Source organism: Melospiza georgiana, chromosome 2 (genome assembly GCF_028018845.1).
Source record: "Melospiza georgiana isolate bMelGeo1 chromosome 2, bMelGeo1.pri, whole genome shotgun sequence".
NCBI classification, from domain to species: Eukaryota; Metazoa; Chordata; class Aves; order Passeriformes; family Passerellidae; genus Melospiza; species Melospiza georgiana.
The window spans coordinates 70504645-70519232 of NC_080431.1; the positions used below are offsets into that span (position 1 = coordinate 70504645).

The 14588-nt window shown below is 42.3% G+C and overlaps 1 protein-coding gene across 1 annotated transcript in view; it reads right to left on the bottom strand.

Annotated features, from left to right (window-relative positions):
* The window catches only part of HEPHL1 (hephaestin like 1), a 32719-nt gene extending 19766 nt beyond the window's left edge, over positions 1–12953 (bottom strand). Inside the window, exons 1-5 of the mRNA XM_058018439.1 lie at positions 12784–12953; positions 4255–4499; positions 3245–3457; positions 1302–1481; positions 170–424 (exon numbers count right to left, since the gene is read on the bottom strand). Coding sequence (XP_057874422.1) covers positions 170–424; positions 1302–1481; positions 3245–3457; positions 4255–4499; positions 12784–12953 — 1063 coding nt within the window. The remainder of the gene's footprint in view (positions 1–169; positions 425–1301; positions 1482–3244; positions 3458–4254; positions 4500–12783) is intronic.
* Between the last annotated feature and the right edge of the window lie 1635 nt (positions 12954–14588).

Here is a 14588-nt window from a genome sequence, read left to right on the forward strand (position 1 = left end):
CAACACGTATCATTTCTGGTGACTAAACTCATGATCATGATGTTTATCTGGCGAAACAGTTGCAAAGTCACGCAAAAAAAGCGCCAAATCCTGCTCTGCCTGGAAACATCTCCCAGTTTTCCCTTCCAAACAAAGCAGAGGCTGATGAGGGAGGTCTATGGCAGCGTACCTCGTAGGTGCTCATTGACCTGGCAGGTTATCAGCCACCTCCCGGGGCTGCCCGGGGTCATCTCCGCCGTGATGAACGTCGCTGGGAAGAGACCGACCACGTCGGCCCTCTGGTCTCGGCTGGTGAACGTGTGCCCGTAGAAATAAGCAGCGTGGATGTCTATCTCAGCCCCCATGCCAAACAAGTGCCAGGACATGGAAGTGTCAGCACACATCTCCAAGCCGGGGAGATTGCCATATATATAACCGTTAATTGCTAAAAACAAAAGCATGAGACTTTATGAGAGGTGAAAGAAAAGTGACTCCGGTCCCATTGCTAAGGAGTAGCATTTTGAACATATGTCTTACTGCTCTGTATGATCAAATGTCCCAAATTATCTGTCTGTGTCTGTGAAAAACATCCTGGGTAATATCAAGATGTTGCAAAGGCCAAGTCATCACCAAAAGGCCTGATAATGAAGTTAACTTGTTCTGCAGCTATTTAGCATGGCTGAAATCTATTTCCTCTTATCCTACATCATAAATATACCATTATATGCCAGGCACAAGCAATTTAGATTTGAAAATTTTATCAGCCAAATCAGTGTAGTCAGCTCTGTCTTCCTTAGCTTCTACATCTGAGAATATATCAGGACGCTAGGAGAATGAGACTCATATTTTGCAAAATATTTTAATTCCTAGGCTCCCTGGAACAAACAAAATATACAGAAATATCTGGAATTATCTTCTTACACCAAATGTCCAAATAACACAAAGCACCATTGGCCAGTATATCTCTGAAGGGCAGGAGTGGTTATACCAGCCAGCCCAACATCCACAAGCCTTTTGAGAATTCTTTCAATACACACACCTGAAATTGCCCTGCAACTTTCTTTGCTCTTTTCACAGCTGGACAAAAATCTGTTGCCTAAGATAAAATGTTAAACAAATGTCAGAGCTGGGCCTGAAAGCCAAATCTCCTTTCTGCAAGTGTCATTCTGTTTTTAGGGAGAGGTTTTTATCAGTACATTACTTCAACATTCTGACCCATTCCTTGCTGACACAGATAAAGGACAGACATCACAGGGTTCTCCTGTATTGAAAAGAGCCTGGTTACTGCTGTAGGTCACCATTTATTCAAAAGTCCTTCTCACCATGCATTCGGTTGCTGGTCTGGAAACCTTCATCCTCTTTGTTAACTGTGTCTGGTTCTAAGCAGAAGGTGTTTATATTCTCATCGAGGTACCAGCTGAAGTTTTCATCTACAATGCTAAACATCAGGGCAAAAGCATTAGCAGCACCAGTCCCTTCTATTGTGGTCTCATCTGCAGTTCCTAAATTGCAAACGAAAAGGAAAGTGATAAAAAAAGCCTGGGTGGGATTGAATTTAAAAATTACAATAACCTTGGCACACTCGAGGAAATACAGTTCTTTGCCTACAGTCTGCGGGGCAGGATGAATTTCACCTAATTTTGCTCTTCTAAGGCATTTTGACCTCGCTCCATCAGACTTTGAACAGGTGAGTGCCTCCAGAAGGCAAAGCTAAGCTAAGTCAAGCTGATATTTCAGTATCTCTTTGGTCTGACATGAGCACAAGCACCTGCCAATATCTGTTGTCCCATTTCCCCACTCTTTGGCCCATTGCACACAATCCTGTCCCCTTAGTCAATGTCATTTAGCATCTGTGGTCCTGCACAGTGAGCCAGGTCATGAGCTGGATCTATCCAGAAACCAGTGACTCATGTGTTTTTTTTAACAATGAATTAGGAAGTGGTGAGTGGTAGCCTGCATTTCTGTAGCACTGAAGTGAATTCTCAATCATACCCCCAGAGTGGCCCTCTAAATGTGGCTCACTGTCCACAGACTGGCAAGGAGCCCACGAGAGTTATCTAGGACTAGGTACTTAAATTTTAAAAGGCTGAAAACAAGATGAACAGAATTTATTCCAGCTAAGTTCAACATCTTTATCCCCATATTTATATGGGGAGGAACCTGAGATCGTAGGACTGGTGATACTGAGTAGTCTGTTATTATCCACTGGCAAGTGTAGCCTTCATTCCAATCAGTCTATCACTGATCCCATGAAAACTGTCCTTTCATCTGCCTTCTCTGGGAGAAAGCTCCCAGAGAGTCTTGCTCTCAGTCCTGTGTCCACCACCACCAGCTGGAGGACTATGTCATGTAGATATCCTCCTTCATGATTAAAGGCCAAACATGTAGATAATCTGGCTTTCAGGCTAGGATTGTTTGGAATATGCTGTCTCCTAGCTTCACGTGTTATCTTGTAGTTATCAGTTCAGTGTCATATATTCAGTTCTGTGGATTTCAAAGGCTCTCGAGGAGAATGTAAATCGGAGACATTTTAATTGTGTGAGTTAAGCTGGAAACCGGGCTTGTCTTTTCCACATTAAAGTCTTTCTCTTCTTCATATATAAAACCTACTTCACTTAGAAGTACTGCGTATGAAATCAGGGCTGATTTTGTACTCTGGGAGTTACTGAAAAGGAGTGGCAGAGTTACACGTGCCCAGGGGAAGAAGTGGCAATGACTTAGCTGATGAAGAGATCCAGGACAACATTAGCAGGCTGTAAAATACACAGGACAGGCTGTTCCATGCACATCCCCATAAGGTTGTAAGATATAACTTGTAAGCAAAAATAAATACATACTCTCTATGTGGAAAAAATGACAAAGATTGTGCTTTCAAATATGTAAATGCTAAAGCCAAATTCACCCACCCAGCTCTAATTTGATTTCCTGAGTAGTAAGTCCTTTGTTGTTCCTGAAACTTCCCCAGTTTGGGAATACTTATTTCTGGTCTCGGCCACGACGGGATGGTCACAGAGCATGCTGCAGTCCCTCCACCAGCCGAGGCAAATCTATCTGAAGCCAAAGGGGAGCAGGAAGGGGGGTGTCCCAGAGCTACAATACCTACCCTGGGATGCTCCTGGAATGGCCCATCTATTCCTTGCCCCTTTTTATGGGCTATGTAGGGATAGACTCTAGACCATCATGTTTAAACCTGTAAGCAAAAATGACTGTTAAGATGCCAAGCTTGGCAGAGGGGCTTGCTCTATCAGTGTTGCTAGCTCAGTACCTTTTTTACACACCAGCAGAGGCCCAATTAAACCAGATGCAATATCTCTTGGTGTGTCAATGTGAGAATGGTAAATCCAAGTCAAGCAGTTTGAGTCTGCCAAAGTTGGGGAATAATCTTTCCTTACTGGCCATGTGTACGTGTAATTTCCACCGGGAACAACAAAGTCGTCCTCTTTGCTTTTACCGCCAGTTCCATCAGGGTAAAGTGCTCCTAATACATAAGAAGGAAAAAGGAAGACTTTAGCTGTCCCTAGTTGCATTTGTTAAATAAATGTGTAATTTATTCTATTTTAACTTGTATTTATAAAATAATAGCAGCATTCACAAATACAGAATCATTGAGAAATTTTGAAAAAACTCAGAATTTCTGTCAATCTCACCACAAATATATTGGGAGTTAAAATTCATTTTTTATTGGTAGATGAACTTTTTAAAAATGTATTAACAGGCTCCATTTCTTCCTAGTCTCTTCACTCTTATCAGTCATCTATAATTTTGTCATCTAGCAGTGTGTATTTTTTCACAGGAAACAGATGAGAATACTGACTGTAGGCACATGTAGACACATCCACACAATCCTCTACACAAAAATACACATGCATAGGTCTGGGATTCTGAAAATTAGATCATGTCTGCTATAGGCTAAAAGAGAGGAAAACATTTAGTTGCAAGAACTCCATCTGTTCAAATAGACTAGAGGCAGAAAGAAGGAGGTAAGATGTTTTGGTGAGTTATGATTCAGAAAAATAATTCAGGCAAAAAGACCCATCCAACCTGTTTCAGTACTGGGTTTATCCCAGGTGTCGAAAGTTTGTGGCAAAAAGTTTTGAGATGCGGCTGTTCCTGGTTTTAGTCATCAGCTGCAATTACTGATGAGTTTATGAGAGGGTGATCTAAAGTCCTCTGATGTCAATGTCAGTAACAATGAATACTGGGACAAGTCAGACTTGTAGCCATGATGTTAGTTACTCCACGGAAAAAGAGAGGAAAAGGCAAGCCAGATTTTACCTTCAGAGTCCTTGTCGTAGAAGACCCCATGTGGGTGCACAGAGTATGGGCGGGAAGCAAAGTTTTTCAGATGGATGATAAAGACATCCTCTTCTTCTGCCTTGAGGACTGGGCCAAGGAACCCCAGCCATGCTGCTTTGGGGATCTCCTGGGAATAAGTGTCATCTGTGAATTGCCTAAAAATGGCCTTTTTGTACACACGTCCTATCCGGTTGGCTCCTCTTGTCGCATACACGCTTGCAAACCTGGTGTTGGGAAAGGAAAATTTGAGAGACAGTAAGCCTATCTTAAGAACTGGTCTTAAGTAAGCCTATCTTAAGCCTATCAAATAACTGGTGCTTGCAGTGCAGATAAATAATTCCCTGGTTGGTGGAATTGAATTAAAGCTCAGGAGTACATCAGGTCCCCAAGCCCCTTTCTGTACAGTAACCACCATCCCACTTGCAGGTCTGGTCTTTAGCACACTTGCTCCAAGCCTTCATTGAGGACCAGCCACTCAAACCTCAAGCTGCTCAATTTTAACAGCTTCTCCCTCTTTTGAAGGTTTGAAACCTCACCTCTGAAAGCATGACTTGTTCAGAAGGAAAATAAAACCAAATTAAGATTTTTCAAAAGCCAATAAGAGAGATTCTAATCAACCAGCTCAGCTCCCTGGAAGAGTAGCATTAAATGCGTTTTGCATGAAATGTGTAACTTCCACATTCCAGAGTCTATGTTTATAGCAACTTCAAGTGATGGAAAACCCACCATATGGTCAGTGGTTAACATAATATAACGTTTAAATACCTGCTCCCTTCGAAGCCTAAATTGCATTTGCAGTCTAATATCATCCAGCTCCACACTCCAACCACTGGTTCCAGTCAAGTTCTCTCTCAGATCAAAGGAGCCACGTACCATCAGAAACTTATTTTTTATGCAGACACTTGCATAGGTTTTAGTTAATTGACTAAATTGCCTCCTACCCTTCTTCTGGACAAACCAAGCACACCGACACTCTTTCGGCCACAAACCTTACGCAAAGCTCTCTTTTGAAAGCAAACATTTCTCTGTTTCTGTTGAAGTCTGAAGAAAAGAACACACACAATAGGCAAGTATTCCAGCTAGGGCCAGAGATGTTCCCAGTCAATATTTCTTACATAACTGGGAATGAATTTTGCCCTTTTAACTATAACATCATACTGATGACCCAATTCATCCTATCTCTGATAATATAAAATCCTTTTTCTAATTTTCTCCGTGTTACACCTGGTAAATATGATATACAATCTTCATCCCTAATTAAAACATTCAATGAAGGCAGAAGTTAAACCCTTTGCTACACAGCAAGCAGGGGATTGTATGACAGATTTCACCATAATTGACCATGAGCTTTTTCATCGCCTTAAGATCGATTGGACTTTCATGCTTCCTCAAAAAGTCAAACTAAATTTTTCTGAAGTATCACTGGCAGAAATAAAGCAATTTCATATTTATTGTGAGACTTTGACTGGTCAGTTCACTTGCTTCACAAATTTTGTTTAGATTCCTTTGTGAAGTGCAAGCAACCAAAGTGGAGGATGTCACCTAAGTTGAAAGGCATTATTTGCTTTAAGTTCTCCACCACAACATCCACATCTCCTTCTACCCAAACCTTTCTATGATTCTGTGATTTCTATGAGACCATAACACAAAACATCCCCCACTTGTGGTCATTACACCTCCACAATCACTGTCTAAAACAGACCCCTGAAGTGATCCAGATATAGAAGACTCCAAAAAGTACACTTTCTCATTTGAAATGTGCACTTTATAAGAAGCCACAAGTTTTGGCAGCAATTGCCAATATTGCTAGGGCAGAAACAGTGGGGTAGGATGGAGGGGAAGGGACAGAAGCTTCTCATTCTGCTTCTTCACAGAATAATGTATGCCAGATAAATACACCCCAAAAACAGGGTTAAGGAATGAGTTGCCAGGAAATTTGAATTTTCAGTGAATTAGCACGTCTGTAGTCTGTGGACATAGCAAGACCTGGCAAGTCACACCACAGTCACCAAGGAGAAGATACCTTCTATCGCCTGGGGGAAGAGCTGCTACCAGAGTGTTTGCCACAGAGTAGGAGGTGGTGTCAGTAGGAGTGCAGTGTAAATGCACATGCTTCCTTACCTCATGGCAATGTATTCACATGGCTATGTCCTAATTTGAATTATGAATTGATTTTTTAAAATAGATTGTAAGAAATTTTCTCTAGAAAAATACCAAATCCATTTTTTTCAGAAAGTCACTATTTTCAGGAGATATTTTTCCTCAGTTTTTTTTCCAATTTCACCAGCCACCAAACATTTTGGTGCAGTGGCACCATGCTTTCATTATGATGACAGTGTCTTTATGTCCAGACAACACTGCACACTCTCTCCTAACACCCCTGTGCGCTGTGTCTTCTGAAGAAGGAGAATTGTACCCCAGAAAAATACACTTCTTAGTCAGGCTTTGTCAAATACTTTACATGAGCCTAGCCTCTTTTAATGCATAGACTGTGATCCCAAAATCCAGTTAGTGATCAAAGTCAGTTAGTTTCTCAAAGCCTCTGAGAAAACCCTCTAGGCTTAGGCACTCAGAAAGTGCCAGTGCCTAAAGCTATGCTATGATATCTGGATCTGTGGTTGCCTCCTACTTAAAGCCGTCTAAAAGTCAGGAAAAGAAGTCTTTTAGTGGCACTTTCTGAAAGAAGGACTATTCAAATGGGTGCAGTGGGTATCAGCTGCAGCCACTCACAGTGTAGGTGATCTGTGTGTGCAGAGATGTATTTTCAGCACATCCTTTTGGTCACCCTCAGTACCTGAAAACAGAGCACTCAGGTTGTTCTGAGTCCCATTCTAGGGGCCCAGGCTGTCCCATTTCATCCTGGAGAATTTTGGGGGCCCACCTCAGCCTTCCCAAATAGCTGGTAGCTCCTTGCCTCTTTACAAGTATTGCTGTACTTCACATTACAGTGCTTACAGTCCTTTTGCAGAAGGAATATCCACACTGGACTGAATGCCAAAATGTTTCCTGTCTGTCGTTCCTCTTTTGTCACAAGACAAAGCTTCTCCCTGCCTCTTCATATTCTCCTGATCACTTCAAACTGCTTCATACTCCTGGTGGCTTTGTGATGGTACTGTCTGAACCTCTTCCATCTTTATGATCTGCAGATGTAAGAGCTGCTCCTCTAAATTTTAACTATTTCCCTCCAACTCAGTTGTCAGCCTGCACTTCATGTCCATAAAGTCATGATGTTCAGACCGCCTTTCTTCCTACAGTAAAGGGGAATACTCCATCCTCTGGGGCAGTACCCATGCAAACTTCCTAAATTCCTTTTCATCTCCTGCAGTCAGGCCAGTCTTGAGGTTACATACAGAGATAATTGGCATTAAAAGTCTTGTTCTGACTGAGAAAGACATGCAAATCCTGCTTTCATTTCTGTGTGTGATTTCATTTTGGTGCTTGACCCCCCTCAGCACTTCCAAAGTTCCAAGAAAAGTTGGAAATGCATCTGAGTGGAACAGTGAATTATTAACAGGGAACAAACTCTAGTTCTTGAAAACAAGTGTAAACATCATTATAGACATCCAGTTCCCTGCAATGACAAGCAATACAACTCTTCCACAGAGAGAAAGAGTAAAACAAGAGTGTCACGTAGATTCTACTTCAGATCAAGACTAGACATGCAGACAATCTGCCATTTCCAGGTAGATCTGTGTGTGAAGTGCAATTTCTACACTCATTTTTTTTATCACAGAGAAGACGTGTTTTGCCATAATTTTTAATGTGTTTGTGTTACCTTTGATCTGAAGGCTACAACCTAACAGAGGTTGTGTTTTCCAAGAGGTGCTTACATGAGCATGGTGTGACAGTGAGCACTGAGAAATGAGAAGACACCTTGTGCATGGCCAAGCAAACAGCTCTTCAGTAGCCTGGAGACAGATCCTCGCAGATTGAGGAGCCGAGTTTGTTTGCTGCTGTAATCACCACTGAGGGATGAAAAACAGCGCTCAGGATAACTACTAGATGTGGAGTCCCAAATTTTCTCCTGTGGTGAACACTCCCAATACCTACTGTACACTCCCGGGTGCAAATGCATGCAAATGAAAAATTTCTTTTTATTGTTGTTGTTCCATTGAAGTCCCATAGACTTTACACTCATAACCATCATTATGGTTTAAACAACCATCTTTATAAGTTTATTCCCTAAAATCTGTAGATGCTGAAACCTTCTTTACTCTCTATCCTCTTTACACACTCTGGGTTTGGGTCTATAACCATTTTATTTCCTCAAAGTTCCTGATTTTTCCTGTGGCTGAAGTAAACCAGGACAGTGCCAGGACTGGGCTTCAGACTACCACAATTGTTTTAACCCCTGGGTCATGTAACCTGTTGAAGGTAACCCTCCCAAGAAACCCTGACTCCATGCTCAGGCCAGTGTAATATCTGTCCTTGAGGGACGGCCAGGGAAGGGGAACCAGTTGTGCCAACTCACCTTTCTAAATGGCGCCCTGACCACAAAGCGTCAAACAACAAAGCTGAGTGTTCTCAAAAGACAGAGACATAAAGCCCTCAAAGGATGTTTTTAGGCTTTTTCTGACCCACATGGGACACAGAGGTCAATAAAATCCATGAAATCTTAGATGAGGCTCTGTGGTGTCACTGGTGTGGTATGATAGCTTTCCTCCTACAATAAACTTGCCCCTGAAGTCAGTAACAAAGCTCCTCTCAGGCTTCATTAGAGCCAGGGTTTCACCTCAAATACCCTTTTGATGTTGACCCTTCCCACAATGATCATCTCTGCTGTTGCAATTGGGTTATTTGGCCTCATAATGACTCAGCCATTAGTGCAGCATCTGTGACGACAGTTTCACCGTCATTCCTCTGGGTGGGATCTCCTCACAGGCAAATTGCACAAACTGTGTTTGATGCTATGCTAAAAAAAAACCACCCGTTAGTGTTGGTGGGTGCAAGACTTGGCCCAGATAAATAAATGTAGGATTGGTGGCCTAAAGAGGAGAGGAGCTGCTCCATCAGGCAAAATTTACTAACATCTACCACCAGCAGAGCAAGATTTAAGCATTCATCATATAAACTCATTTCAAGGTAAATTCAAGGGGATATCAACTAAACTTTAATCCTGAGGGCTGAGTTTCAGTGGGGAAAGAATAACTGGTGGATGTCAAACCATAACACTTAAGTATATTTTCCTCTTAGAAGGCCATTTTCCACATGACCATTAAAGAAAACAGAAAACATCCAGGCTCACCCTCCTGCAGCAGCAATACCCATACCCTAACTCACAAAATCCCACTGGGATCTGCAGCACATCCAGCAGCACTGTCAGCACTTGCACCCTGTGTGTCTAGTCGAGCATGGTTTAATGATGTCAGCTCTTCCAGCAGCTGTGTCTGGTGGGAAGGGATGCTGACCACCTTCACAGCTCACCTACACTCAGTGGCCATCATCTGGACCTGCGATTTCCAAAGCCCTGTGTGCTCCAGAAAATGTAAGTTTAATTTCTGAAGGGAGAACAGAGAGTGAAATGTCTTGGTTTTACTCACAACACTCCAAATTATGAGAGTTAGTAGAACAGCTTGAGGCCTTAAGCTTAGACAAGACAAAGGGAAGAGGTGAACAACCTCATTAGTCTTTTTGCTTTACAATTACTGATGTCCAGCAAGATACTTAGCCTGCGCAAGCAGCAGGCTGGCTCTGAAGCACTGCAGTAAGACTAGACATAATAAAAATTATCATCCAAGCAGAATAATTCTGCTAAGACAGGGCTCATTTGGGCTAATCAGCTCTGATGAGAGGCAGTCTTCAGCTCACACCCACCCAGGCAGGTTCTGATGCAGCACCAGGACTCCTGGCTCCAGAGGCAGCTCGCTCAGCACCAGCACAGCAGGAACTGAGCAGCAGAGCTGTGTCTGTGCCAGAACCTGGTGTCTAGCTCCATGCATCAGCTACCAAAGCTCCCTTTATCTTCTTTACTACTAAAAACTAAAGGTTGAGGAAGATGTTATTGACTTTGGCAAGCACCATTGAAAATCATCTCTTAAATGTCGCTATCTGATCCAGGTAATGTAACACTTTCCGTTGCACACTTGCTAATTCAGGATTTTCATTAAGTACTGAGGAAAAAGAGGTTTTGATTATATCTCTGTGGGCTAGCTGGAATCAAAGGGAACATTCCTTTTTGTGTATGCATCAATTCTTTTAAAGATAATCAGCTTGTCTGCAACCTCTTTATCTTCACTTGGCTCTCAATAAAACTGGGATAGTGCCCCATCAGATGGGTGCTGTGAGGCTGCTTCACAAGGTGAGAAGTGCTTGGCTCAGCGAGCCTGAGTGCTGCTGCTTGCAGAACAAAGATGGCTCAAAAGGCATTCCCATCCCTACCTGGAAACTGATCCTTAAACTTTGCTAATGAACTACTTTTTTTATAATATCCGTAGGAACCAATTAATTAGCTGAAAAGTAGCCCATTATTATACTGTTTTAAATTTACATTAGAGATTATCCTAAAGAGCTGAATAGTCAAAATAGCTATTTCTGGTTCACCATTTAACCCACATGCCTATGCAGATACTATTATTCCAGAATACAGCACTTAATACTGGCTCAATTCAACAGGATTTAAAAATGGAGTAAAATAACAAAAATCACTTAATTATTTTGCATGTAGGGAGTTTGTGACAAACATCTCTCCAGCTTTGAATGTGCAGTCTAGATTAAAATCCTCTGTGGGTAAACCTTTTATAATTAGCATTCTGTAATTATTACATTGCCATGATGACTGAAGACATAAAGTATCTTCCATCCCTGTGTTGCCATTTAGTAAAAAAAAAATGCATTTATGTCACAAACTTAAAAGTAAATGTGCCTCTTGATGTTCAGGGAGCACAAAGTGCACACAGCCTCAAAAGTACAATTTACAGAACAGATTCCAATCATTCTGTGGTATCTATCTATTGAATACCTCTCAGTTGAAGTGGATTTATAAGTAGCTGCTCTTTAGTTAATGCTGTACTGCTCTGTAGTAAGAGATCTTCTAGTTTATCGAGTGGAGAAAATTATCCTTTGCTACAAAGGTTAGGAAAGTGAGAAATTCAAGCATTTAATATAAATTAAGAACAGTTTTGCCAGTAAAGCTTGTTTTCATGGGCTGGGAACAAACTATTAACCTTAATTCTACCTATAAATGTAATAGCTATTGACTTGGATGCCATCTGGGACCTCTAGCTATTAAGAGCATAAGCATAAATTTGTGTTGAAAAATAAAAGTCTTTCTCATCTCCTTCTTGTGACAAAATAGTTTCTTTTGTGAAATTCATCTGAGAGTGATTCTGAAATTACTTACCACTAGAGACATGTGCAGACTTGCTTGGGATTTCCTGAAAAGTCAGAGAGCACATTTCCATTTCTAGCTTCTGGGAGGCAGCATCTAGCTCCCAGTGAGCCTCCAAACCTGGGACAGAGACCAGGACCTCCTCACTTCCTCACAGCTCCCACTCCAATCCCAAACCTAGACACTGAGGAGAGATCCCCAAAATACCTCTAGTGTGTCAAAATATCAATGAAATCTTAAAAATATTCCCACACATTTGAATCCCATGATGTAAGAAGCAATGGTTCTCAACAAAAAGAGAGTAGATTCAGAGGTAAGAAAAAGGTTTTTAACAATGAAGGTGGTAAAACACCAGCACACATTGCCCAGAGAGGTGGTGGATGCCCCATCCTTGGAAGCATTCAAATTCACCTTGGATGTGCCTCTGAGCAACCTGACCTAGTTGAAGATGACCCTGACCATGGCAGGGAAGGTGAACAAGAGGACCTTTAGAGGTCCCTTCCACCCAAATGATTCTTTAGAGAGGCACCAGGCATCGGAGCCATCTCCATGGAACATCCAGGCCAGCTCTCCTGCTCTGGGAGGAACACACAGCCAGCCCCAGCCACGTTTCACTGGCCAAGGCAGAATCCATCACAGCACTCACCTGCCCTCCCCAGTTTCAGAGATCACCAGGAATTCTCTCTGACCATAGGGACTTGTATCCCATTCGTAGGTACCATACACATCTGTATGTCATGATATCTTACCAAGTTTCCCAAATTTTATCAGGGGAAATACTTAAAATTTCATAAAATGCCAGTAAACAGGGTTTTGTGTTTTACAGCAAAGACTGTGCTTGGTTATAGCAAACCTGCAGTTTGCTTTTTGATACCAAGACCCAGGGATACCGCCATCTCTACGAAATACAGGTAGGGGATTTTGAGCCCGTACTTGATACCTTTTTAAAAAATATTAACTCTTCAAATGCATGCTAACTATCCCCTTGCTTAATCAACCACAATGGAAGAGAAATCAAAGTCTAGTCTTGCCTTGAAACTGAATTCCCACCTGTGACATCATCAGAATAAAAACAAGGAAAAGGCCATCTTAAGACATTTGCCGCAGAATGGCCACATGAACCGATTTTGTTTTGGCGTTGCTGGTACACCTCCAGCTTACCCAAGCCCCCAGTCACTTACTTGTCCTCTAGGAGGCTTTGCCCTGTGATCAGATTTTTCCCAGATGGTGCATAGTCCCAGTTCTCTTCCACAATCCCAAGGTAGTAGGTTCTGGTCTTTGCTTCCACCAGCGCGCACAGCCAGAGGAAGCCGAGGGCGCGGAGGCGGCCCCCGCGCTGCTCCGGAGGCATCTGTGGTGCTGACTGCGAGGCTGGCACCGGCAGGCAGCTGCAGGGTGCACCACAGCCAGCTCACCCCTCCCTCCCTCCCAGCTCCCAACAAGTTATAAATAAGGAAGGGACAGAGCAAAGCTCCTCCTTTCCAGCAGGTTAGGACTGGGATAGGTAGAGAGCCAGGATATGTAGAGCAGGGAGAAGGTTGCTGTCATGGCAGGACCTTTGCCAATCCTTTGGTTAGTGAGTAAATTACTCACTTACCTGTCCAGGCTAGAGCCAGTTGGTGGTTTTTAGACTGCTTTTCAGTCCTTCTTTTTGCAGACTAGGTGATATGGCATACAAGGGCAGAGGAGGGGTTAGTGGTTTTGACATCCTTATAAAAACCCTGTTTAAAAAAAATTATTTTAACTCCTTGATCATGTCTGAGATTTCTAAAAATAGCATCTTGTTGTCTTCATTGGTTTTTTTAAAATTACATAACACTAAGGTAAAATCCAGCATTATCAGAGAGAGGAAAAGAATTGGCCAGTACCTCTCATCATTTTCTAATCTATTTATTAAGACTGCAATTGATTTGAATATATTCAATTTTAGAGTGCCCAAAGTGAGCTACCTTTTTACAAGCATCCCTGGAAATTAGAGTCCTCATAAAAGTCTTTCCATTTGGACATCTAAGAATTAAGGTGCGTGGAGATCTCTCTTTTATTAACCTTGGCAATTAACATGCCCACGTAGCTCTCTAGAAAATCACTCCCTTGCTTTACAGCTTAAACTCTTCCAAGAGGATATCTGTGTTACCATCTTGGCAAAGCCCAGTGTAAACATATACTTGATAGAATATAATACATATACTTGATAGAATATTTTAAACCACTTAGGAAATGTCCCAAAAAAATATCATCTAGGTGACAAGACATTTTGCAAAATCATACTGCTCTTCCTAATTTTTAAGTGACTACAGGTATAAAAAAATTTGCAGTTCTGGAATAGAGTTCTTGAGACTCATTGCAAGCTCTAACAGTTGTGAAATTCCCCTTTCAGGTCCAGAACCATCTGATCTCTTCCTGTGGAAGCTAATGGTTATCCACGGCTAGGGATGCAGGAGGCTTCAGAAACAGATTTGGAAGTCACAGGTTTAATGCTGTCCACCAGGATGTAGCTCAGTGATATGAGTGGTATTTTATGTGGCAGTCGGGTGAAGTTCACCCTGTGGCAAGTGTCAGTGATGGCTACATCGATGGTCAGCGGTGCTGAGCTCCCCTCTCCTCACTGGTGTGCAGGTGTCTCTGAAGTCACAGAGAGCAACTCAAAAAAACAAGTGCTGTTGACAGCAGCCCAGATCCAGCCACCTGGACCTTGATAGGTCTCATCTAAATCAAGAGACAAGGCACACAGACCCAGCAGTATCGTGCTGAAGAAGGTTTTGATGATTCTAGGCTATGCTTTCCATTTCTTTAGCTATGAGGACTGAAAGCCTAGTATGTGTGGGTTAAGGATACAGACAGACAAACTGCAAATGGTCAGCTTGACGCAGTTATAAAAGCAGGAGTCCCTTGGACCCCAAAATTCTCTCTGATACGTGCTGATGTTCATTTGCTCATGTCAGTTAATCGATGAACATCGAGGAAGAGGAGAGGTGATAGGACAACA